At 51.0% G+C, this 23,975-nt stretch overlaps 2 protein-coding genes across 2 annotated transcripts in view; both read right to left on the bottom strand.

Moving 5' to 3' along the window:
* Positions 1–17,744, bottom strand: part of TRPV3 (transient receptor potential cation channel subfamily V member 3) — a 35,642-nt gene extending 17,898 nt beyond the window's left edge. The window contains exons 1-7 of the mRNA XM_038548546.1: positions 17,626–17,744; positions 14,904–15,024; positions 8,187–8,291; positions 7,941–8,027; positions 7,055–7,209; positions 6,188–6,364; positions 2,001–2,141 (exon numbers count right to left, since the gene is read on the bottom strand). Coding sequence (XP_038404474.1) covers positions 2,001–2,141; positions 6,188–6,364; positions 7,055–7,209; positions 7,941–8,027; positions 8,187–8,291; positions 14,904–15,022 — 784 coding nt within the window. The 5' untranslated portion in view covers positions 15,023–15,024; positions 17,626–17,744. The remainder of the gene's footprint in view (positions 1–2,000; positions 2,142–6,187; positions 6,365–7,054; positions 7,210–7,940; positions 8,028–8,186; positions 8,292–14,903; positions 15,025–17,625) is intronic.
* Positions 17,745–22,543: 4,799 nt separating this feature from the next.
* Positions 22,544–23,975, bottom strand: part of TRPV1 (transient receptor potential cation channel subfamily V member 1) — a 28,360-nt gene continuing 26,928 nt past the window's right edge. Inside the window, exon 15 of the mRNA NM_001003970.1 lies at positions 22,544–22,716. Within this exon, the coding sequence (NP_001003970.1) occupies positions 22,544–22,716 (173 nt within the window). The remainder of the gene's footprint in view (positions 22,717–23,975) is intronic.

Raw genomic sequence — 23,975 nt, forward strand, 5'->3', positions numbered from 1 at the left:
ATAAGCCCCTAACTGGTCTCCCTCCTACCACCCCGGCCCTGCATCAGTACCCCCACAGCAGCCAGACTGACCCTATTAAAACAGAAGACTCCCCTCACCCATACTAAAAGCCCAGGTGCCAACAAATGCCCACAAGGCCCTATATGCTTGGACGCCATCTCCTCTCCTACCCCCACTCACTCCTTTCTGGCCTTAGTGGCCTCCTTCCTTTTCCTAGAACATACCAGGCATTTTCCGACCTCGGGGCCTTTGCAAAGGCTGTTCCCTCTGCTTATAGTGCTGTTTCTCAGGGTCTGCTTTGTTCATCCCCAAGCCTCCTCCAAGTCTTTGCTCAAATGTCACCTTTTCAATGAGTCACCCTAACTGCACTATTTGAAATTGAAATCTACTTCCTTCCTACCCTGGAACTCCCTCTTCCCCTGGCTTATTTTTTATTTCTTCAATAGCACTTACCATTTTCTAACATATTACACATGTGTTCTTATTTATTATGTTTATTACATAGTGTTCTTATTTATTGCCTTGTGTTACATAGTGTCCTTATTTATTATGTTTATTATTGATACTTTTCCTCTAGTCTACCTCAGTCCCATGAGGGTAGGGAGTCTTCATTTTGTTCACTGATGTATTTCCAACACCTAGAACAGTGCCTGGTGTATATAGTAAGTGATCAATAAATGTTTGTTAAGAAAAGATAAGGCAGGGATCCCCGGGTGGCTCAGCAGTTTAGTGCCTGCCTCCAGCCCGGGGCATGATTCTGGAGACCCAGGATCGAATCCCACATCAGACTCCCTGTATGGAGCCTGCTTCTCCCTCTGCCTGTGTCTCTGCCTCTCTCTCTCTCTCTCTCTCTCTCTCTCTGTCTCTCATGAATAAATAAATAAAAATCTTAAAAAAAAAAAGGAAAGAAAGAAAGAAAGAAAAGAAGAAAAGAAAGGAAAGGAAAGAAAAGAAAAGAAAGAAAGAAAAGAAAGAAAGAAAAGAAAAGAAAGAAAAGAAAAGAAAGAAAAGAAAAGAAAGAAAGAAAGAAAGAAAAGAAAAGAAAAGAAAGAAAAGAAAAGAAAAGAAAAGAAAAGAAAAGAAAAGAAAAGAAAGGCAGATGACTCATTGGTGTTCACACAGCCAGCCTAGGAAGGAACCAGGCCTGGACAGCAGGTCTCCTTCTGCTCCCCTTCCAATTTCCCTCGGGTTCCCATTCTTCAGCCCACCTGTCACATTTCCCAAACACTGGCTCCAACAGGAGCTGATGCCAGACCCTGGACAGACAGGACAAGACCCTGACCTCACAGCTGCTCAGACCCAGCTGATCCTGCTGATTAAAAAAACCACCCAGAGGAGAAGACAGGTCAGTGGCTGTCAGTCCAGGGCTGGAGTGGGAAAAGGGGTCGACAAAGTTGTGGGGGCAAGTTTCGGGTGTGATGGAACTATTGATACCCTGTCCTAATCATGGTGGTGGTTGCACAGGCCTGTGCTTTTGTGGAGCTGAACAGAACTGTCCATTAAAACGGGAATTTCACTGTCTCTAAATTACACATCTTTTTTTCACCCAGAGCATCCTGACCCCTACTGCTTTTGGACTGCCTGGCTTGTCAGTCAGAGGGTGTTGCTCTCTTACATGTTAGCGCATTTTAGTGGCCCCGGGGGGCACGGGGCAGAGGCCCAGCGGGCAGCTCCGAACCGCCCTGGGCAAGTCCTCCCCCCCGCCAGAGGCTCTGTCCTCCCCTGTGACACGGGGCTTTCTCCCTGCTGTGTGGCCTGCTGCTCCCTGGCCAGGGCTGCTCAGGGGCCCGCCTGTGCACCCTCTCCGACCGGCAGCTGACACCCCAGAACCAGCTCCCCCATCCTCCCAGCCTCTCTGGTCTGCCCTGGAGGCCCAGTTAGGAGGCTCCAGCCTTGCGCGCCCCGTCTCCACCACCTCCCAGTCTCCCCACCCCCCACCCCCGTCCGGGGGCTGGCTGGGCCTCGGACTCCTGCCGCAGGCGGGGTGGGGGGACACCCACCGAAGTAGAAGCCTTCGTGCTGGTACTTGGGGTTGAAGAAGACCCCCCTGGCGTGGGCATTGACGTCAGCGCCGGCGGCGATGAGCAGCGCGGTGAGGTCCCCCTGCCGCCGCTCGATGGCTATGTTCAGCGCCGTCTGCCCTGCGAACGGGGGTGGGGGGGGTGGGGGGGGCGCTCAGTGGCTGGGCCCCGGGTGACTACCCGCTCTGGACCCTTGTCCCTCCCGCCTCCATACGCTCCGCAGAGCCTCAGCGAAATGCTAGCTGCCTGCCCCGCGCCCCGCGCCCCACGCCCCCAGGTCCGCGCCCGCACCCCGCTCCCGCTCCCGCTCCCGGCTCCCGGCTCCGTGCCCGGGCCAGGGCGGGGCACGCCGGGGAGCTCTGCTTCTTCCCCAGGGAGGCTCACAGTCTCACTGGGATTTAGGAGCTGTGGTCCTGGGAGGCGCGAGGGCTGCGGTACCCAGAGGGCAGGAGCTCCTAACACAGCCGCAGGGGAACAGGTGATGGTTCCCAGAGCGGCCTCTAAGCTGAGACCGCTGGAGTTTAGCAAGGCCAGGGGGCTGGCTGAGGCCTCATATTTCAGGCGAGGAGGTCAGAACTTCCTCCTCCGTGCTATGGGAAGTCACAAGGCACTGAAGCAGGCAAGTGACATGATCAGGGTTTTGGGTTTTGGACATGTGTATTTTCTGATCACCCTGGATGCAAAACTGGAGGATGCATTAGAATGAGCCCGGACTTGGAAGGAACTGTCGCTCCAGTGGGGAAAGATGGTGAGGCCCAAAGGCGCTTAGGAGAAAGACCTCAGAATGGCCTGTGGGGAGGGGAGAGAGGGGATGACTGGTTTAGGAGCCAGGAGAATGGTGCCCCGACGACAGCGGAGGAACAGAACAGGGGAGAAGCAGCAGGAAGGGGCTGGAGGGACAATGACGTAGTTGGTGGAGCCTGTGGAATCTCCAGATGGAAAGGACCGGAAAGCTGGAGGAAGGGAAGAGTCTCAGAATGTCCCACTAGAAACAGCATTTTCCAAAGAGCTGCTGCCACACCGTACACAAAAATAAAGTCCTGGTGGATTAAAGAAGTAGGCATTTTATTTAAAAACTGAAAATTCATTTATAACTAGCCTTTTGGTAGGGGAGAACTTCTTAAGCAAATCCAAAATGCAGAAACAACCACAAAGAAAAAACCAACATGTTTGCTTACCAAAAAATAAAAATAAAAAAAAATAAAAATAAAAATAAAAAAAGAAGAAGAAGAAGAAAAGAAAAGAAAGAAAGAAAGCAAGCAAGCTAGCTTTCTGTATTCCAAAAGACATCTTATAGAAAGTTAAAAGGCAAGTGATGGGGAAGGGTTGAGACAGTAGTTTTTTTAAAGTTCCTGATATGCTGACCCCTTACAAATCAATAGATAAGCAGCTTAAAAGAAAACTGAGAAAAAATTAACAAGCACCTTACAGAGAAGAAAATACACATGGCCAATAAAGAACGCAAAACATATTTGAAATCACTGTTGATCAAGAAAATCAGAATCTAACAAGTTAACATTTCTCTACTTTTCACTGACTAGATTGGCAAAAGGCAAAAACAAAAAGCAAAACCAGAAAGGAATAATTACCAGCATTAGTGAAAGGTGAGGGAATGAGTGAATAAGTACTTTGTATTTTGGGGAGAAGAAATTAGCATCTTTTGGAGGCAACTTTGACCATTATTATAAATTTTAAAGTTCATGCCCTTGAACCCGGAAAGTACAATTCAAAGTATTTTCCTAAAACATGTGTGCACTGAGCACAGGGTCACAGGCAAGAATGTGTACTGGGATATTGTCATAGTGAAAAATTGGGAAACATCCAACTATCAACAGGGGAATAGGGAAATTAGCTACAGGATAGCCACAGTCAGACTAAGCAAGTAGAAAAGAAGCATACTTGCATATTCTGGGATGAGGAGGCATCTAAGGCATACAGTTTTTTTTTAAAAATGGCAAGTTGTAGAACAATGAAAACAGATAAATACTATTCTATGTTAAATAGGTGCATGGATAAATGAAACTATTTCTATGGACACATATATACATGCATAAAAAGCCCTAGGAAAATCCTCAAAGTCTACACACCATAATAATTTCCAGAGAGGAGAGTGGAAAACAGACAAAGGGAAGGCACATGATGTGATGAGCAGAGTGTTATACTATATGTTAACAAATTGAATTTAAATAAAAAATTTTAAAAGCAGCAAAGAAAGAAGACAGGCAAGGGTTTGTTTTTTTTAACTTAATTAAAATATTGGAATGTTTTACAATGAAACTCTATTCATGTGTTATTTATATAATTAAAAATAAATTGTTATATTTAATCTTGATGATGGATGTATAATTCATTATATTAATTGCAAATGTATGTTTAAAATTTTTAATGATAAATTTTTAACTGAATAAATTGGTTTTAAAAAGGCAGATTTCTGAAGCCTCTAATAAAGTGCTAAAAATAATATTTTAAAAGTTGTTTTTGGATCCTCCTAGCAGCATAGGGAGGAAACATTAGCCTCTGCCAGAGGGAGGAGCTGAGACCCAGAAAGGCAGAGTTACATGCCCTAAAATGAGGAAAATGTTCCCCTGGTGATACTGGAGCCCCTCAGCCTCAGGCAGCAGGAAGCACCCACCCAGGACACTGAAAGGAAGGTACCAGCAGGTGCCATCAGAGGGAAGACTGGGGGGTTAGTTTCTAGAAAGACAAATAAATGGCTCCTCCCACCAGGCTGAGAGAGAGTAAGTGCTCACAGCCCCCAACAAGCCCACTAGCAAAAGACAAAGTCATGAAAGAAGGAAGGGATAAGGGGCGACTAAGAAGGGAGAAAAGTAAAGAGTTGCAGTCAGGACAGCAAATCCTTAATAGTAATCTTCATTTATTCACTCATTCAAAAAACATTTATTAAGGACCTCTTATGTGTGACCCCAAGTCCCAGGGAATTCACTATGGGTAAGATAGGCACCATCCCTGGCCTCAAGGGGAACATGCTGCCAGAAAGGGGTGTTAAGTCCCTGTATACGGACAAGAAGAAAGGAGGTTCAGAAGGGGACTGAAAAGGGAGAGGAATTAAGGCAGGCAAGCTTGATGCACTGGCCTAAACCTCCCTGGCTAAGGACTAGTATCAACTCCCTCATGATGGGCTGAGAACGTCATACGTAGCTCATCCAGTTTTTCTCTCCACTTTGGCTACCAGGGAGCTCACTGTGCGGTTCAGCACTCCCTTGTAGCCATCTTCCCTGGATTCCCTCTCTTCTAATCAACAGTGCTGAGTTTTCACAATCCTTTACTTTTTCTCATCTATAATGAAAACCCTGTGAAAGTCTGCTGTTTAAATAAATTTAAAAAAAACCAAAATGACTTTCTCCCATGAGAAAAGTTGAGAGCTCACGCTAAACAGTTCCCCTGCAAAGAGCAATGTTTCGTGCCCCCTGGTATGTCAGCAAGATAGCATCCCAACATCCCCAAACCCATCATTTTTGCACCTCATTAGAGCCCAACAGGATGCTTACTGAGTCCCAAAACTCCAATGAGGATGAGGATGCCCCGTATGATTATTCAGCACAGATTTGCTGGACAGGAAAACACAATCCCACGTTTGGTCTCCTGCCCCCTCCCTAGTCCATTTAAGAGAGAAATCACAGAATCAAGACCCCAATGAGTCGGTTAGTAAGAATGATGATGGTGATACCAGCAACTGCTGAGTGTTGGCCTTGCCCAGATGTCTGGCACCATCTCTGGCCTTCTGCCCGCTGCCCCATATGCCACCGGCATCCCCATATCGGGCTTCTGCCCGTGCCCTGCTCCTGGCCTCTGCTCGAAGGTTACCTCCCTGCTGGCCCACTCGCCATTGCCCATCCCCAGTCACTCTATCACATGACCATCTTGTATTTTCTTATCATAACATTTTCCTCTAGTTACTTTATTCTGAGCAGTGGCCTCTATCTGTCTCTTTCCCCATGCACCCCAGTGCCAAAAAACAGGGCCTAGCATGTGCTCAGGGCTCCAAACTCTGCAGAGCAAAGGATGGAAGCGAGGAGTGCCTGCTGCGTGGTGCTGAGGCGTGCTCTGCGCTTGGTGCTGCTTGGTGCTCAGGCCTGCGGGACAGTGGGGAGGCTCCCCACCCCAGAAGTCTCTGTCCGCACAGCGCCCCCTCATAGGCAGCATACCTTCATAGGCCTCCTCGGTGTAGGCGGCATTGACGAACCGGTCCAGGATGTCGTTCTCCTCGGCGAAAGCCAGCAGAATCCTCACAATCTCCTTGGTTTTGGTGTTGATGTTTAACAAGGCCTTCATCAGGCAGGTCTTCCCCGTGTCAGAGGCCGTTAGCTTGTGCATGAGGAAGTCTGCAGGCAGGGTTGTGGGGTGAGCCGCACCAGGGGCCCCGGCTGCCCCTGGCCCTTCCTGCCCAAGGTGGGGAGGCCAGGGTGTGCGGGCTGCAGCCTCAGACCTCCAGACCCTGCTCCATGCTCTGGCCTCCTGGGGCCTGTGCTACCTCTTCTCCTTCCCCCTGAGGGCCTTATCTGAGGCTCTGCCTCCTGCACTGTCTCCCCTGTGGGGTGCAGTCTCACCCACCGCATGCCTTCCCACTGTCCACCTCACTGCTGACACACCGAAACCTCCAATTGGCCTCCTCCTCCTGGGAGCTGACAAATAAAGCTTATCACTTCCCTCACAAGCTACTCCCCAGTCCCTGAGATAGCTTGGGCCCCACCTTCCAGCACATCACCAATGGCATGATCGTGCCTCCCTTTCTCTCACTCCGCTTGTCCTTTATTCTGGCCATTTCCACTGCTGAAGAGCTGGTCACCTCCCCCCGCTCGGCTGTGGCAGCCCCCACTCTGCCTGAATAGCACCCTTCTCCCGCCCTCCATGCAGCAGCCAGACCATGACCTTCACCTATCCAAGCCCTCCCATGGCTCCCTATTGCCTTCAGAGGCAGGTTCAAAGTCCACAGCCCTGCATTCTGGGCTCCTTGCATGCCCCCCTCATTGGCTGTTGTGAGGAAAGGCTGACAGCAGGAGCCCGGCACTGACCGGCCACATCCAGGCCACGACGCCGCTTGCAAAGCTCCTGCAGCTCCACCAGCAGCTCCAGCAGCTCCCCCACGCAGCCCTCTGACACCGCTGCAAAGATGCGCTTCTTCAGCCGCTTCTTTTTTCGCCTCTGCTCTTCCTTGGCCACGTTTGCACTGAGGCCAGAATGTATTTCCAATTCACCACACAGGTACCACCAACCTACTGTGTCCCCGCCCCACAGCAGAGCCCTGTCTCTGCGCAGAGCCACACTGGCCTTTAGTACCTCCCCGGCCTGTCACAATGCCCCAAACCCCCTCCATTAGTGCTGGGGCCCTGGGATCTGCGTTGCCCTCTGCAGGCTTCCCTCCTAATCTAAATGTGATCACATTTTTTCAAAATATATATTTGGATACACATAGTAGAGATGATTAGGAAGGACAATTAATAGCGATTACCTTAAAAAGTATGAGATTAGGGGAAGGAAAATCTCACTTTTATCTTTTGTGGTGTTTAAATTTTTAAAAATCTCTCTCTCCCTGACCCCACACTCCAAACAGACAACCATGACAAGTGCATATTTTTGTGTGTATTCCTATAAAAGTCACATGATGTTTCATGATTTATATGCATATATTTTTAATACGAGATTGTGTTCCAGTTCTTGTTCTGCTGTGTACTGTCATTGGAATGTTTTATAATGAATGGGTAATACTTTTTATAGTTTATAAAATGTAATACTCCCTCCTCCACCGCAAAAACCTTCCTACACACCACAGCTATGGACGCAGGCATTTGTCCCATCCCCCTGGCATGGAAGCTTCCTTGCCTTTCCTGGGTCCTGATGCCCGTGCCTCTGATGCCCACCTGATGGACACAGTGGGAGGAAGGGAAGGGCCGGGCTCACCTGGGACTGTTGGGATTGGACGGAGTCTCTGTTACATCATCCTGGGGAGACTGTGGTGAGTCCATGTCATCGCAGTTACCAGAGAGGCTGGAGGATGGGGAAAGGAAGAGAGAGAGACAAGTTTCAAACTGGCCCATGAGAACATGTCACAACCAGGCCTGGCCACCTGGCCCAGGGTGAGTCACTGCCTGCCCTGGAGCTGAGGGCTGGGCTGGGACGGGGGCAGCCGGGGAGGCCAGTACTCACCACTGACGGATGTTGGAGTCCATAGGCTTGGAGAAGATGGGGGGAGAGGTCTTGGAGACAGTGGGGTTGGGATCAAACCCTTCTATCTCCAGGAAGAAGTGTGCACTGTGGGGACACCCAAGCAAGGTCATTAGAGCTGGCACAGGGACCATCCGCCTGCATGCCCTGCAGCCCTACTGCTGAGAGTGCCCCACCACCCAGAACACTTGCTCATGGCCTGCTCCACGCTAAGCTCTGTCCCTCATGGCCTCACTTGACCCCCACAGCAGCCCTTTGGGATGGGTACCGTTCCAATCACCCACACTTTGGGTGGGCATGCGGAGGCTCTGAGGTCAAGCACCTTGCCCAAGCTCACACAGCAAGTAGGTGGTAGAGCCTGGATTCAAAGCTGGGTCTTGGTGATTCTTGTCACTAAGTAGATGAGTAGAGGCCCAGGGTCTCTGTCAGGATGGCCTAATATCTGAGAGGGACTTTCCTGTCCGCAGGTGCCTCCAGGTGCGGAGGACTCACCAGAGATGGGGGACATGGCAACCAGAGCTACAAATCCCCCCATCATCCCCACACCGCCCTTCCAGCCTCAAGTCTGAAGAAGAGTCCTTCCAGGGCTGCCATATACAAGAGCCTTTCCTGACTGCCAGGGCACATTCAACCCCCATTGATCATCTCTTATCTTGTTGGCACAGAAAATAGTCAGATCTAGAGCAGTGAGGGGGTATGAAAGTTCAGGGGACAGGAGATGCCTTGTCAAGAAGGAAAACCCAGGAAACCACTTTGGACAGTGGATGTGAGGGAAGTAAAGGGCACACTTTCCCCCAGGGCGGCAAGAGACCTGGGCCTGTGACCTGACAAAGCCCCAGGGAAGCAGACAGACTCAGTGCCCAATGAGAGGCAAGACACACCCCGAGATATGACTCCCCAACCAGACACAGCCTGGCCTCACCTTCAGACACGCCCACAAACACAGACACACGTGTTCTCAGAACCCACTATCACACACTCAGAGAAAAGCCTTCCCAAGACAACCAGGATGACCGAGCATCAGGATGAGGGTCAGTTGTGGCAATACCCCCACCCGGTGATGGCTGCATCATACCTGCTGGCTCTGTGACCTGGCCTGGATGGTGGCCTCCTGACCAGCTGGTCTCTCTCCTAAGTGCCTTTGCTGTCTACCTCCTTCCCAGGCCCAGAAAGATCGACAAGCCCCCTCCCTTTCTCACAACACCATGGAAGAGGTCCCAAAGTACAATCCCAGCCATATCAAGTTCAGAAGAAAGGGCAGCAGGGAAGGGATTGTGGCCCCATTCTATCAATGAGACAACTAAGGCCACTGTCACCATCCCCCCAAGGACAGAAGTCAACTTTCTCAGAGAACCTGACTCTTGATTCTGGCTCACGATTTACATGACTATCCATGCTGCTCTCCCCTCAGCCCTCTGGATCCTCTTCCAGCCTAACCAGCTCTAGGGATTAGCTGCAGGTGGAGACTGTCCAACATAGCCACTTCACAGGATGGGGCAGTCATGAGGCTGTCCCGGGTCTTGCCTGGGGAATCCCTCTCCTCTCCTCCAGGTACAGACAAGCGTAGGAGACTCAGAACAAATCCTGAACTGAAGCATAAATGGGACAGGGCTGGCTGGCACATTGGCCTTCACCCTCCTGTCTTCTGCTCATCAAGAGCAACCTTCTGAAATGACCTAAAATCAAATCCTTCTTCCAAAAGAGAAGTAAACCCCTGACTAGGAGCCCAAAACCTGGATTCTAGTCTGGCTCTGCCTCTGCCTCCTGTGTAACACCAGGATAGAAAGTGGTTGGGCCAGATAACCCTGGAATCTGGAGCCAGGACAGCTCTAAAATCATCTACAAATGGACTGTGCAGCTAAAGTGGGCATCAGAGGTCATCTGGTCTGATCACCACTCCCAACATCCCTGAAGTGCCCCAGAAATGCCACCTTAAAGCTGTCCCTACTTCATGAGAAAATGCTCCGCATCACTTGGCATCAGGGAAATACAAATCAAAACCACAATGAGATACCACCTCACACCCGTGAGAATGGGGAAAATTAACAAGGCAGGAAACCACAAATGTTGGAGAGGATGCGGAGAAAAGGGAACCCTCTTGCACTGTTGGTGGGAATGTGAACTGGTGCAGCCACTCTGGAAAACTGTGTGGAGGTTCCTCAAACAGTTAAAAATAGACCTGCCCTACGACCCAGCAATTGCACTGCTGGGGATTTAACTCCAAAGATACAGATGCAGTGAAACGCCGGGACACCTGCACCCCGATGTTTCTAGCAGCAATGTCCACAATAGCCAAACTGTGGAAGGAGCCTCGGTGTCCATCGAAAGATGAATGGATAAAGATGTGGTCTATGTATACAATGGAATATTCCTCAGCCATTAGAAACGACGAATACCCACCATTTGCTTCGACGTGGATGGAACTGGAGGGTATTATGCTGAGTAAAATAAGTCAATCGGAGAAGGACAAACATTATATGGTCTTATTCATCTGGGGAATATAAAAATTAGTGAAAGGGAATAAAGGGAAAGGAGAGAAAATGAGTGAAAATATCAGTGAGGGAGACAGAACATGAGAGACACCTAACTCTGGGAAACGAACAAGGGGTAGTGGAAAGGGAGGTGGGTGGGGGGTTGGGGTGACTGGGTGATGGGCACTGAGGGGGGCACTTGGCAGGATGAGCACTGGGTGTCATGCTATATGTTGGCAAATTAAACTCCAATAAAAAAAATAAAATAAAAAGCTGTCCCTGCTTGTCTGGGTATCTACTTAACAAATATTGAGCACCTACTGTGTACCAGGCACTGTTCTAGAAGATGGGGATTAAATGGTGTACCAATGGGCAAAAATCTCTTTGAAGAGCTACTGTTCCAGTTAATTGGTCAGAACTGGCCCCAAGGATTGGACCAGGGCATAGCACAGTGAGGCCATTGCTTTTCCTGCTCCAGAAAACACTGACCTTCAGCTATAAGATTCTCAACAGGATGAACTACACTTGCGTTGTCCTTAATTCTCCAGAACCTAACAGTTGTTCTGACACTCAGAAGACTTAACTGAACAGAAGAGTAGAACATGGATAGGTAATGTGTGAAAGATAAATGAGAGAAAGGATAAAATAGCTGGTTAGATAGATGGACTGCTGAGTTGGATGGATGAATAAGATGGATAGATGGATGGGTACATGGATGCAGGATACTTGGAAGGATAGATGGATGGACACATAGGTATATGGAAGGATGGATGGGTGGATGCCATGGATGGCGAAGGAATGAGTAGTTCGATGGGCAGATTGGGGGATAGATGGAGAGGCTGGTGGACTGGACCAATAAACAGAGAGACCACAAACTTCAAGTGACTCCTGTTGGGCTCCCAGTTGCCCAAAGCTCTCAATCTCTTTTTCTCCATCCTGCATAACAAGCTGAGGAAAGGTCCTTTGCCTCTCCTCCAACTCCTCCCCTTCTCAGGGCCTCCTCCCAGAGTCCAAAGGGTGGGCCTCCAGGATGGACCCAGAAACCAGATCATGACAGCATCTATCCATTCCAGGCCTGGAAACCAAAGGGCCTGAGGAAGGGTAAGAAATATATCCTCATCTTATCATGAAGTGTCCTCTTTTGTGCTGAGGGACTGTGTTGAGCCACCAGGACACTTACTCATCAACTCACCCACTCTCTCTCATTGTCTCACCTGCTTCTACAATGATCCACCTACTTACTCAAAAACTACTAATATGCTCTGTGTAGGGAATGAGGGGAGCAGGGAAGGAAGAGATGACCCTTCCAGGGACCCGGTACTCAGAGATTTGTGGCTTGAGAAGATCCCCCAAAGCAGAGAGAACAGCATGAGAAAAGCTTCCATGGCAGAAAGGCAAGGACTATGTCTGAGAATGTAAGTCTTCAGGGCCGGGAAGGAGATTGGTGAGAGCCAGGCTGGAAAGATCCCTGACTGTGAGCAAGGACCCAATTACTGGGACAGGGAGCTGCTAGACCACAAGGGCTCATCCCACACTTGCCCTATTTGCTTCTGCACATGCCACATCTCACCTGCCTCCATGACCAATGGTGAAGTTACCATGTGACACCCTGGCTTCTACTCTGCAGCATAGGCGGTTTGTTTATTCCTACTTTTCATCCGGACCAAAGGGCACCACAAGGGTGTTGTTAACTCAAGTGCACACACAGCTCTGCACCATCTCTCCTTCATTTCTGTCCCTGTGAAGATGATGAACTACCCCTAAGCATCCCCAACGGTGGGGAGGAGGCTGTGTGACCAACTACTTTGTCCCAAGAAATGCCCAAGTGCTCTGATCTCCAAAAGGCCAGCTCTTCCATGTCTCTCTCCCAGCGCATCACCCTGCCCAGGATCCAGTAAAGAGGCCACAGTGGTAGCTACTCATGAGATATAGCATGAGGTATGTCCCTACCTAGACATGGTGGTACCTTCCATCCCACCATTAGTCCAGATTTCCTTACTGGTCAGACTGGCCTTCTTTATTTATATTGAATTTTTTCTTTTCCTTTTCTTTCTAGGCTGAGTCCTATACTCAGTTTTGAGGCAGATACTCAAACCTTCAGGGCACAGGAAGAAGTAAGCATGTGAGGGTCCTCAAAGAGCCCTTGGGAAGAAGACAGTGCTACTGCTTCATGAGACAAAGGTCACACCTCATACCCAGGCCCTTGGCTGTGTGAGGCCACAGGTAGAGCTGAGTCTGGAGCTAAGTTTGTGAACAGGGATAGGCTCAAGAAAAGGCAGCTTGACTGTGGGAAGATCCTGGCATTTTCCTGAAACCATGTCCGCAATCCTGCCCTGAGGTCCAAAATTCCCCTAGGAATGTAAGAAGGTGGGGGAAGGGAAAGAGAGGCAAGAGGGTGGTGTTTGGTTAGCTCAGGGATAGGTCTGTCCTTACCCAGACAGTCAAGCCCACCCAGACCTAGGCTGCCCCCATGGCCCTGCCAATACCTGTCTGAACTTCATGTCTGCTCAGTTTTCTCTCCTGCACTCCAGGATCGACCTACCCCTGGATGTCCCTTGGGTACTTCTCAACCAACATTCACTCCTGAACTCGGCTTGTCTCTCCTCATCTTGTTTCTTCTCCTCTGATGTCCTCATGTCACAGATGGCCCCATCATCCCTTCAGGTCCTCTCACCAAATGAGGGGGAGTCTCTTGGTTCTTTTCCCTCCTTTCTCATAGTTGATCCTGCAGACCCCATGATTCTGATAACTTTCTGACCTGATCCTCTCTTCTCCATCCCTGATCACCTAGGTTCAGACCTCCCCACCTGTCACTCAGGCTTCCCAAGAGCCTCCAGTCATCTCCTTGCTCCCAGCTTCCCTTCCAATCCATCATTCACACAGATTACCCAGAGTATCTTTTCCAAAATACAAATTTCACCATGCCCTCCCTCTCACACAGAATCCCCACTGCCCTCAGGTTTGTTCAAACTCTTTAACCAACCCCCAAGCCCCAGCCCCAGTGGGACTCATATTCTCCACGATTCCTCCACCCACCCAGCACTCCAGTTATGCTGATCCTCACTGATCCCTGCCCCAGCCTCTGTCTGGGATGTTCTCTCCTTCCTCTCCCATGCGATCACCCATTCTAAACCACCTCACCTGGGAAGTACTCTGAGACTGCCCCCAGGGTTGGAATGACCCACCTCTTCTCAGACCCCATCCCACCCAGTTGCCAGGACACTTCCACATTCTTCTGGGTGCCCTTCTCACCAGGCTGTGAGCAGGGATGGGCATTCTTTTTCTCTGTGTCTCAGTCTCCCCATTCTGGGTCCTAGTGCACAGAAAACCTCAGCAATTATTACTCAAAATAACAGACAGGAGGGCTAGCACCTATCTCACCTCTGGCCCAAGAGGGGCCTGGGATGGGGCCAGAGGAGGCCAGACAAATGAGCCAACTACACTTGGGGGGGTCCCACCTGCGTTCAACAAAAGCACAGCTTGTGGTAGGGATGAGGATGCAGGCTTGAGGGCCTCCAATCTGCTGAGGGGCTGGGGCACTGCCACGGAGGCAGTTCAGGGGCCAGGGAGGACCCTGGAAAAGTCCTTTTCCCCGCATCCCCAGCTGGGAAGTAGTTGTAAGTGTCCCAGCCTTCCTCAGCTCCCAGGGGCCCAATAGCGATGATGATGATGAAGCTCCAAGTAACAAAAACACGATCAGCGTGTGCAGAGCACCGACTGTGCACCACATGGCGCGAGCCGGCGATGCCAACAAATCGTCACCCCATGAGATGCCTTTGCTGGTGTCCCCATCACATGGGTGATGTCAAAGAGCTTGAATAAACTGGTTGGGCACACGGGACAGGAAAGCAGTTGGTGTCTTCACGTGGGGATCCAGGCTACCAAAAATCTCCATGCACCTCTTTGCTCCTTGTCTTGAGGACGGCTCCAGCAATCCCTTGCCTCACCCTGAAGCCTTTCTGAATGTCACTGCTTCCACGCCTCTGGCCCCTCCAGGAAGGCCTCCCTGATCATTGCCATTGCACTGACTTCCCCGGCTCAACACCCCCACCCCCCGAGTATGCTGAGCTATTTCCCCACCTTCCCCCCATTTATACCTAACTGGGCACCAGGTCACCACAGATGACACCGAGAGTCTGGTGTCGACCCCAGGCAAGGGCTCCCTGAGGCTGGACACCAGAATCCCTCCTGTGCCCCCACCACACAGGCCCAAGCCTGCCAGTCCTACCTCTTCTTGGTGGGGGTGATCTCTGCTGGCCTCTTCTCCTGCAGGATGGCAGGGTTCCCACTGGGGACGGCGGCTCTTCTGCCCATGAGGGGCACCATCTCCTTGGGGTGGGCATTCATGGCTGGAACACAATCACAGCATAGATGCTCAAGTTGAGTGGGCCTGAAGGTCCTCAGGGGCCTTCAGACTCCCATGTGGCACCATGTGACCCCTGCTCATACCCACTGGATGAGGAGCTCACTACCTTCCCAGGCTGCCAACTCTTCCCAGAGACAGGGAACTATCCCCTCGATTTCTCCTGCTCCTCGCTCTAGCACTTTTGCTCCTGTGCACCCTTGGAGAGCCCAACAGAGCCTCCAGGTAGAGACTGCCATGCCCATGCCATCTCCACCCACCAATCTTCAGGTGGACTCCCAAGAATTAGCTCTGCTTTTCAATGTCTCTATCAGATTTTGTGTTCAGCGATGTCCTCGTCAGAACAGAACTATCACCTCCTTTGCTCTAGACACTATGCTGCTAGTAATACAGCCTCCAGCCTCTTTGTCTCATCTACCCAGAGCTGAGTACAACCAGTCTTGTGGCTATCTGTCCATTAGACTCCCTTCTCACGCAAAGGGAGCAGCTGAGCCCCTTCCACAGAGACAGAGGAGACAGCCCCTCAGTCCTGACCTGCTTTACTGATGCTCAGTAAGGACTGGACCCTGCGCTAGGCTCAGAGGGATGGGCTGGGGAGAGGGATTGACGCGTCTTTGGAGAACTCTAAGGGGATCTTAGAGGTTTCTCTATAAAGGAAGGCCAATCCAGGCAGAGGGGACAACCTAAGCAGAGACGAGGAGTCAAGAAAGTTAGCAAGTAAAAAAAAAAATAAAATAAAATAAAATATAAATAAATAAATAAATAAATAAATAAAAAGAAAGTTAGCAAGTGGCAAGAAGCTGGTGTGGCTGCGGAGTCTGGGGGGTTCCTGGGGCCCATTGGCAGTGAGAGGCTCCAAAGCAACTGGAGCCATGCTGTGAGGGCCTGGACCCCAGCGAGGAGCTCTAGCTGGTCCTAAGGGCCACAGGGCACGGGAGGGCCCTGGGTTACACAGGAGACAGCAAGTTAGAGATAGCAGACCACATGGGGGATGAAGGAGGCTAGATCATGGAGCTAGGAGAAGGCCGCTGTGCGGGCATTGGCATGAGGAAGGCAGGGCTGACTGTGTGGGATGAAGTGGACAGGGCAACATCTCGTGCAGACAGGAGGTGACTCTGTAGTTCATGGGGGGCCTTTCCGAGTTTGAACAGCCCTCAGAAAACTCCCTCAGGGCCATCAGGTCACGGGCCAGATTTCTTTCTTTCTTTCTCTCTTTTTTTAAAGATTCATTTATGTTCATGAGAGACATGGAGAGAGGCAGAGACACAGGCAGAGGGAGAAGCAGAATCCATACAGGGAGCCCAAAGTGGGACTCGATCCCGGGACCCTGGGATCACAACCTGAGCTGAAGGCAGATGCTCAACTGCTGAACCACCCAGGCATCCCCCAGATTTCTGTATGAAGAGCCCAGCGAGGTGGGTAGAGCTGGGGCCTCTGGTCATTCTGGCCCAAATAGGAAAGCTTCCTGGAAAGAGCGTCCAGAGCAGTTTGTCATCAGACTGCAGAGAAGTTTGGAAATGGGGCAGCTGCCCTCCCCCAGTAAGCAGCCTGGGGAGAGGAGGAGTTGTCCAGGGGAAGGCTGTGGCCTTGGAGTGCAGGGACCTTGAGGCAGAGACCTCTGGAGAGGGGCCCTGAGGCCAGACAGGTGGAGTGTCCTACCGACAGACAATCATGAGGATTTAGGGCTCTGACTCTATCTGCAGTCACAGGTGGAGATGGCTGGCCTTCACCACCTTCCTCAGCCCCAAGTGGCCTGTGGATAGATTGGCCTAAGGGGCTGAGCTAACCAAGAGTGAAGAAGAGGGTGGAGGGCATGTCTCCTTCCCTCCCTGTGCCTCTGTTTTCCCTTCTGATAAATGAGCTGAAAGGATCCCAGGGACCCTACAGCTCTCACCTATGTCAGCCAACTGCTCCATCCCCCATGAGTTGGGGAGTCCCGGGGAGCTGGGGCAGGAGAGGGTCAAGAGAACTCAGGGCTGGAGCTATAATTAGCGGTGATAATTAGCTCCCTGAGTCACCCCACAAACCCTGCCTTCTCACCTGTGGGACTCTCTCGCTGCCTTGCCCTCCCTCTCTCAGGGATTGGGCTTCCTCACTCTGGCCTCCCAAGCCCTGATACTGGCTGAAATGGCCTTTCTTGGAAGACCGACCAGGCCTGGGGGCTACAGGGAGCCCCTGAAGCTCTGGCTCAGCACCTGTGAGGTGCCTGGGCCTTGTCCCTCTCAAGCTCTAGGCTACCTCTGTCTCATCCTGAAACCCCCTCACACTCCTCCCCTGGAGAGCCACATCCTAGGGCCTGCTACTGGAGACAAGAGCCTCCCCTTTCCCCCTTGGTGACTGTGAGCTCTTCCCCCTTGCCCAAGATCTCCAAACTCAGGCAAGTTTCCTGGGTTCATCAGAACCTGTGCTCTGGCACATTCCCAGGGCCAAAATCTCACACTCCCCTTTGTTTCTCCTGCTAGAGATCCAGGCTTCTTCCCCACTCCTCCCCCAAGGCCCATCAGCAGAGTGCAGATACTTAGGTCCCCACTCTAGGGTCCCCTAGGACCTTGGAAAGTCCTGGCTGCCACGCGTGGTGAGGACTCACCTGGCAAGGTCCAGGCAGTGGTGGCTGCCTTTGCTCTGAGATCACCGCATGTCCTGGGCCCAAGGACCCCCGGAGGGACTGTGGCTGAGGCAGCAGGAGGCACTCATCATAGGCAGAGAGATGGCTGAAATGAGGCGTCGGAGGCAGAACTGGCTGGGCCACCTGCCCTAGGCACGAGGCAGGCCACACCCACCAGCCATAGCTGCAGCGCCTGCCCACCCACATGCCCTGCCTGAGTCACCCCCACACCCACAGGGCAGCCCAGCCTAGGAGACAGCAGGAGAGGCAGCAGGTGCCAAGGCCAAAGTTTTGGTCCCAACTCTTCTCTCTTGATTTGATGCTTCCCATCACGGGCCCCAGTTTCCCAGCTGGGAAATTGGAATTATAATACCTACATCACAAGGATGCTGTGAAGAGTCAAAAAGGTCATGCTGGTGGGAGAGCCTAATGAGTGGTCGGTCGAGTGCTCTGCCCCGAGCCTTAGGAGGAAAGGCCACAGCTGAGCACCGGCCTGGTTGATCACAAGGTGACCAGCCCCAAGATTTGGTGATCTGTCCTTCAATGTCTGGGATCAGATCCTTTTAGAGACAAAGGAAGTCCCCATTCAAAGCTTACCACCAGAAATTACACACTTCCGACCTTGGTGACAGACAGCCTCGCCCCTTTCTGGCTATATGACCTTGAGCAAGTCTTTTCACCCATTTCCTGTCTGTGAAATGTGCATAATAAATCTACCTTGCGGAATTACTTAAGAAAACACATAGGAAGGACTTGAACAAAGACCAGAGTACAGAAAGAACTCAATAAACAGTGACAGTTATTAATTCTTCCTGGTTTTATCATCCCAGTCCATTCTCCAAGCAACCACCTGGGCCACCTGTCTCCAGGTCAGACTTCCCCACAGATGGGGAGGATTCTGTGCCCTCCCTCCTCGCCCAGCTGTGGCTGTGACAGAGGCAGGCAAGGCTGGGTAGCCCTGACTGTCTCTTGTCACTCAGTAATTGCACACCTGTTCCCTCCGGCAAGACAGGACAGGACAGGGAGGGAGCAGGAAGTCTTGCTGACAGGGATGGCACCAATGACTGATGAGGCAGGGATTTCCCCAACTGCCATCCCTCATCCCATCCCTCATCACCACAACCTGCCAGGCCTGGGGAGAAGCAAGAGGCAGGCTCAGGCTTCTGCCTGTGGGGCAGCTGAACCTGTGGCCAGGAAGGGACAGGAAACCTGGTTTCAGGACCAACAGGCTTTATTTTTTAAAAAAAAGATTTTATGTATTTATTCATGAGAGAGAGAAAGAGAAAGAGGCAGAGACACAGGCAGAGGGAGAAGCAGGCTCCCTTCGGGGAGCCAGATGTGGGACTCAATCCTGGGACCCTAGGATCACATCCTGAGCTGAAGGCAGACGCTCAACCGCTGAGCCACCCAGGCATCCCAGGACCAACAGGCTTTCATGTGGGTGAAGTAGGGGCTACTTTTGCAATTTTATATCAAGGGGTCCAGGAGTTCCCACACACATCTCCTGAAACTCCTTCACGAAAGACTGACCTTGGATCAATCATAGTCTTCCCCCTAATAATTAATTTCCCCTTCTGACTCAGCTCCTTGTCCTTCTTGGCTGGCTTCTTGCTGCCTCAGAACCCTAGGGATGAGGCTATTGCCACATTTCAGTGTTTACATTTTGCCTGGTGTTAGCACTTTTTATCAAAGTGCTCAGGCTGGAACTGCTCTAAGGGCCCCTGACCTCTACCCGCAGGCACCTGCTGTGCCCAGCAAGGAGTAAGAGGAGCCCCCTCTGCTGCGCCTGAGGCAGGGAAGCAAGGGCCAGCATAGGATTCAGAACTGGAGAAAGGGGTCTCTTAGGAAAACTGTGGGCCACACAAGAGACAGGCTCAGGCGGGAACCATGACCCCCCAAGTGAGTGGTAAGGACAAAAAGGGCTCAGGCCACTGAGGTGGAAGGAAATCTCCCCCACGGGGGAAGCGAGGGATGGGCCGAGGGAAGGGAGAGCCTTTGGGCTGGACTTGGGCTGAGGGAGGACAGTGTGCGCGCTGAGCAGAGAGGCAGGAGCGGGCCTGGGAGGCGAGAGATCCAGGCACATTCGAGGAGTGGTGCCAAACATTGTTGGCAGGGGTCAGACAGGAACTGCAGGTTGGGCCCCAAGCCACTGAGTCAGACCTGACCCTTTCATCACAGGAGCCTACACTGGTCCAGCCTCACGGGGCACACAGTCCTCTGGAAGATGCTGCCACCCACCTGCTCAGGCAGGGGACCGACCCCGCTGAACAGAGGCATCAGGCATCCGCCTGGGCTCAAACCAAAGGCAACATTCCAGGCCGTGGAAACCCTGGCTGCACTCGCCAGGGGCTACAGGAGAGGCTGATTCCCCCCATGTTGGGGACCCACACAGCCCAGTGGCAGGAGCAGGGAGCTGGGAGTCTGGCCTTCTCCTCCCAAGCCTGGAACCCCTTTAAAGCCGGCATTGCCCACTCAGCCGTGACCGCCACATGGGTGACTTTGGAGTCACAGCTGCATCAATGTCCAGATACCCAGAAGGACCAACAAGCTTCTGCCCCCTGCAATCTGGCTGCTCATTCCCAGGAGCAGCCAAGGGCCATGCTCTGCCCACCCTTCACTGGGGACTTCAACTCCTTCCACAACAGCGACAGCGCTCTGAACAAGTAGAGCCCAAATAAAAAACCAACAGTGACAGAAGGGACCTTTTAAATGGGCTTTGTGTGCAGAGCAAAGCCCCCGAAGGGAGATGCAGCCCAGCCCAGGTGGGATGTGGCAATGAGAGGGAAAGGGCAGCCGCTGGGTATTTCCACCCCAACCCCAACCCTGCTTCCCGGAGGCCCGGATTTTAGACAGCCCCTAGACATCTGCCAACATACCCTATCTGGGCCCCCATCTCACCAGACTGGGGTCAGGGTCTGTCCACCCTGGACTGTAAAATACCCAACAGAGGACATACCAGGCAGGGATCAAGCACACTTTCACCTCCTCCCTGCACCTTCCAAGCCCTGCAGGCAGCTGGTCCTGCTGGCAGGTGCATAAGCTCTCCCTCCAAGAAAGAGGAGGAAGAGAAGTGGTCTCTGTGGGGTGAGTGCACACAGGGATGGGCTGACCCCTTGACCTGCCTAGGGAATGCCCCAACTTGGTGCAGTGAACAAGGAGGAAAGGGAGCCAGGCATAGCTCCAACCATAGCCTCTGGCCTGGCAGATCCACCCTGACAGTGGTCAGGAGAGGCTCTGCATCCTGGCATCCTCCCCATCGGGGATGATGGCTTGTGGCTCATCCTGCCTCCAGGTGATGGAGGGAGGGACATGAGGACAGAGAGAGAGAAATAAAGATTCAGTGACAGATAAAAGGGCAAAGAACAGGCTACTTGCATGTGTGACCTTCTTTAAACAACCCAGGTTTACACAAAAGGTTATGATCATCATTCATTTTAGAAAAGAACACCCACAACACTAAGGAGAGCCCTTGATGGAATGAGTACTGGGTGTTATACTATATGTTGGCAAATTGAATTTAAATTAAAAATAGGGCAGCCTGGGTGGCACAGCGGTTTAAGTGCCGCCTTCAACCCGGGGTGTGATCCTGGAGACCCGGGATGGAGTCCCACATCTGGCTCCCTGCATGGAGCCTGCTTCTCCCTCTGCCTGTCTCTGCCTCTCTCTCTCTCTCTCTCTCTCTCTCTCTCTCTGTGTGTGTCTCTCATGAATAAATAAAATCTTTAAAAAAAATTAAAAGAACACCCACAAGATTCCTTCCAGCTCTAAGTAAGTTTGAAGGTTGACCCAATTTGAAGAAACTTGCAAATATCTGACATCTACATGACCCTTTTGGAAGAGGGCCTATAGGAAAAGGGAGGTCCCACAACAGGAAGCAAAAGCCCTCGTGTCTCTGTTCCCCAAGGAGGGACTGGCATGCCCCAGCCCATTTTTCTGCCAGATAGCCTGGCACCATGGTTAAGTTCCAGGCTTTAGAGTCAGACTGTCTGGGGTCAGACCCAGGCAACGGTTTTTATTGGCTGTGTAACCTTACTAACTATCCTAGACTCAGTAGTATATATACACACACACATACACACACACAGATCACAGAGTCCACTAGCTATGCTAGCCCAATGACTGGCACAAATTTCACACTTATTATGATACTTATATATTTATTTATTTACTTACTTACTCATTTATTTGATGGATGACAGGTGGGATGGAGGTGGAAGTATGTACCACTACAGGGGAGTGGGACTATGGTCACTACAAATGGAAGATCATTAAAAAATTCTTGCCACATGCTTTTGAGACATGGTTCTGTATTTTTATCTGAACAGCAATAGAGTTAATGTTTTTGGAACTGTGAAGTATCACACAGAAGGAAGAAGTCACTCTGGAAAAACCTGATCTGGCAGAGCAGGAATAGGGCCAGCCTCCCCCACCTTCTCTGACAAATAAATGACATCACCCCCAGACCACTCTGTTCAGGGGAGGTAATTAAACACAATACAGAGAACAGCTTCAACATTTTACATCAAAGGACATGCTTTGTTCTAAGAAGTGTTTTCCTGGGCCTCATTTGCTTTTACTCAATAAAATAAATCAGGGGTATCACATATGTCCACACAAAGGTTCATCATTCATGATACTTAACAAAGTCGGTAAAAACATGAGAGCAAAATCCTTTCCTGGTGGGAGACTCACTTGCAGACAGTGGAGGGTATGAAGACTATCTCTTCCTATGCATCACCAATGCTTCACGCAGCTTGTCCAGATCAGGCAAGGAAAGTGCCTAGGCAGGCACAGACCAGGCCAGGCTGCTGAGAGTGCCCTATTGTTCCCTACACAGCCCCTCGGCAGCAGTGGGATATTCTGAGGCCCAACAATGTTAAGAGAACCCTAGACAGGTCCCTCACTTCTCCCCTAAACCAACAGGATCCTTGAAGATCTCAGCATCTTCTGGCTTGAGGGACCCTGCAAAGTGCCTCAGATGAACTTCCTCCGGTTGGGCAGGGTGCCTTTCTCTTGTACTTGCATCTCTTAAAAGGGGAACCAGGGAAAAGTTCTTCCAGTTTCTTCCTGAAACTTGAAGGGTAAAATACCATTACTGCCTTGGATGCAGCCAGCAGGAATAAACACTTATTTTTTGGCCTTACCAACTTGTTGGTCTCTTAAAAGGAGACCCAGACATGTTAGTCCTTCCTAAGGTACATGGAGAGGTGCCATTTCCTCTTCCCTTGCCTGCTTAAGGAGCCTCATCCACTCTGGAGGATCCTAAATGCTATTCCTTCACCTCACCCTGACTTGCAGGGGCCTAATGAGAATCTCTTGCTTGCCTATCTCAGTCTCCATTTCCCCCCTGCCCACATGGGAAGAAGAGTAGTTCTCCACATAGCAACATAGGGGCCCCCATGGTATCTTCACATCAGGTCAGCCGTAGGGTGATGAACACCAGACAAAGAATCAGGACTTGGGGACCAGGCCCCACCCGGGCATAGAAGATTAGGAACAATGCCAAGGAAACTATGGTGACACTAGGCCTTGAGGTATATAGATAGATATAGATAGATAGATAGATAGATAGATAGATAGATAGATAGATAGATATAGATAGATAGATATAGATATAGATATAGATATAGATATAGATATAGATATAGATATAGATAGATTAGATATAGATATAGATATAGATATAGATATAGATATAGATGATATATTGGCTCTCATGTGTGGGCAAGGAACTCCCTAAGAGAACCCAGGTGTCACCCCCATGGCCATCTTCAGCTTCCCAGCCACCTAGGCAAAATGACAACCAAGAGGGAAAGCTGCACATGTTCTCCTCCCACTCCCAGAGTCCTGGTCAGCCAAGTCCTCTTTGGCTACACCAGGTCTAATCTCTCTGGAAAACCAGCTTAAATTTATACCTCTCACCCTCAGGCCATGATTCAGACTCCTCTGCTGGTATCTAACACTGACCATGTGTCAAATGCATCAGGAATATGGGAGGCTGAGCCCATCATGACCACTCCAGCTGAATTCTCCCAGTCTTGGTGTTTGCCCCAGGCCTACAGGCTGACACTGGCCTGCCCCCAAACACAGTGCGATAGCAATTATCAACCGCCCAAGGAGGATCCATTGAAGGAGGATTTCATGGGGATATGAGCCAGGCCTCTTAGAGACACAATCTTCTAACTGGCTCAGTGTTGGGGACACTCAGCCTCAGAGACTGCTAGGCTCAGCTCCAGTCCAAAGGCCCTCAAAGGAGGCATGGGGCTCCCTGTGCCCACTTCCCACAATCCTGATGCCAAGATTCCCTTCAGTGCTCTACCTAGCTCAGCTAC

This window comes from Canis lupus, chromosome 9 (genome assembly GCF_011100685.1).
Source record: "Canis lupus familiaris isolate Mischka breed German Shepherd chromosome 9, alternate assembly UU_Cfam_GSD_1.0, whole genome shotgun sequence".
Lineage (NCBI taxonomy): Eukaryota > Metazoa > Chordata > Mammalia > Carnivora > Canidae > Canis > Canis lupus.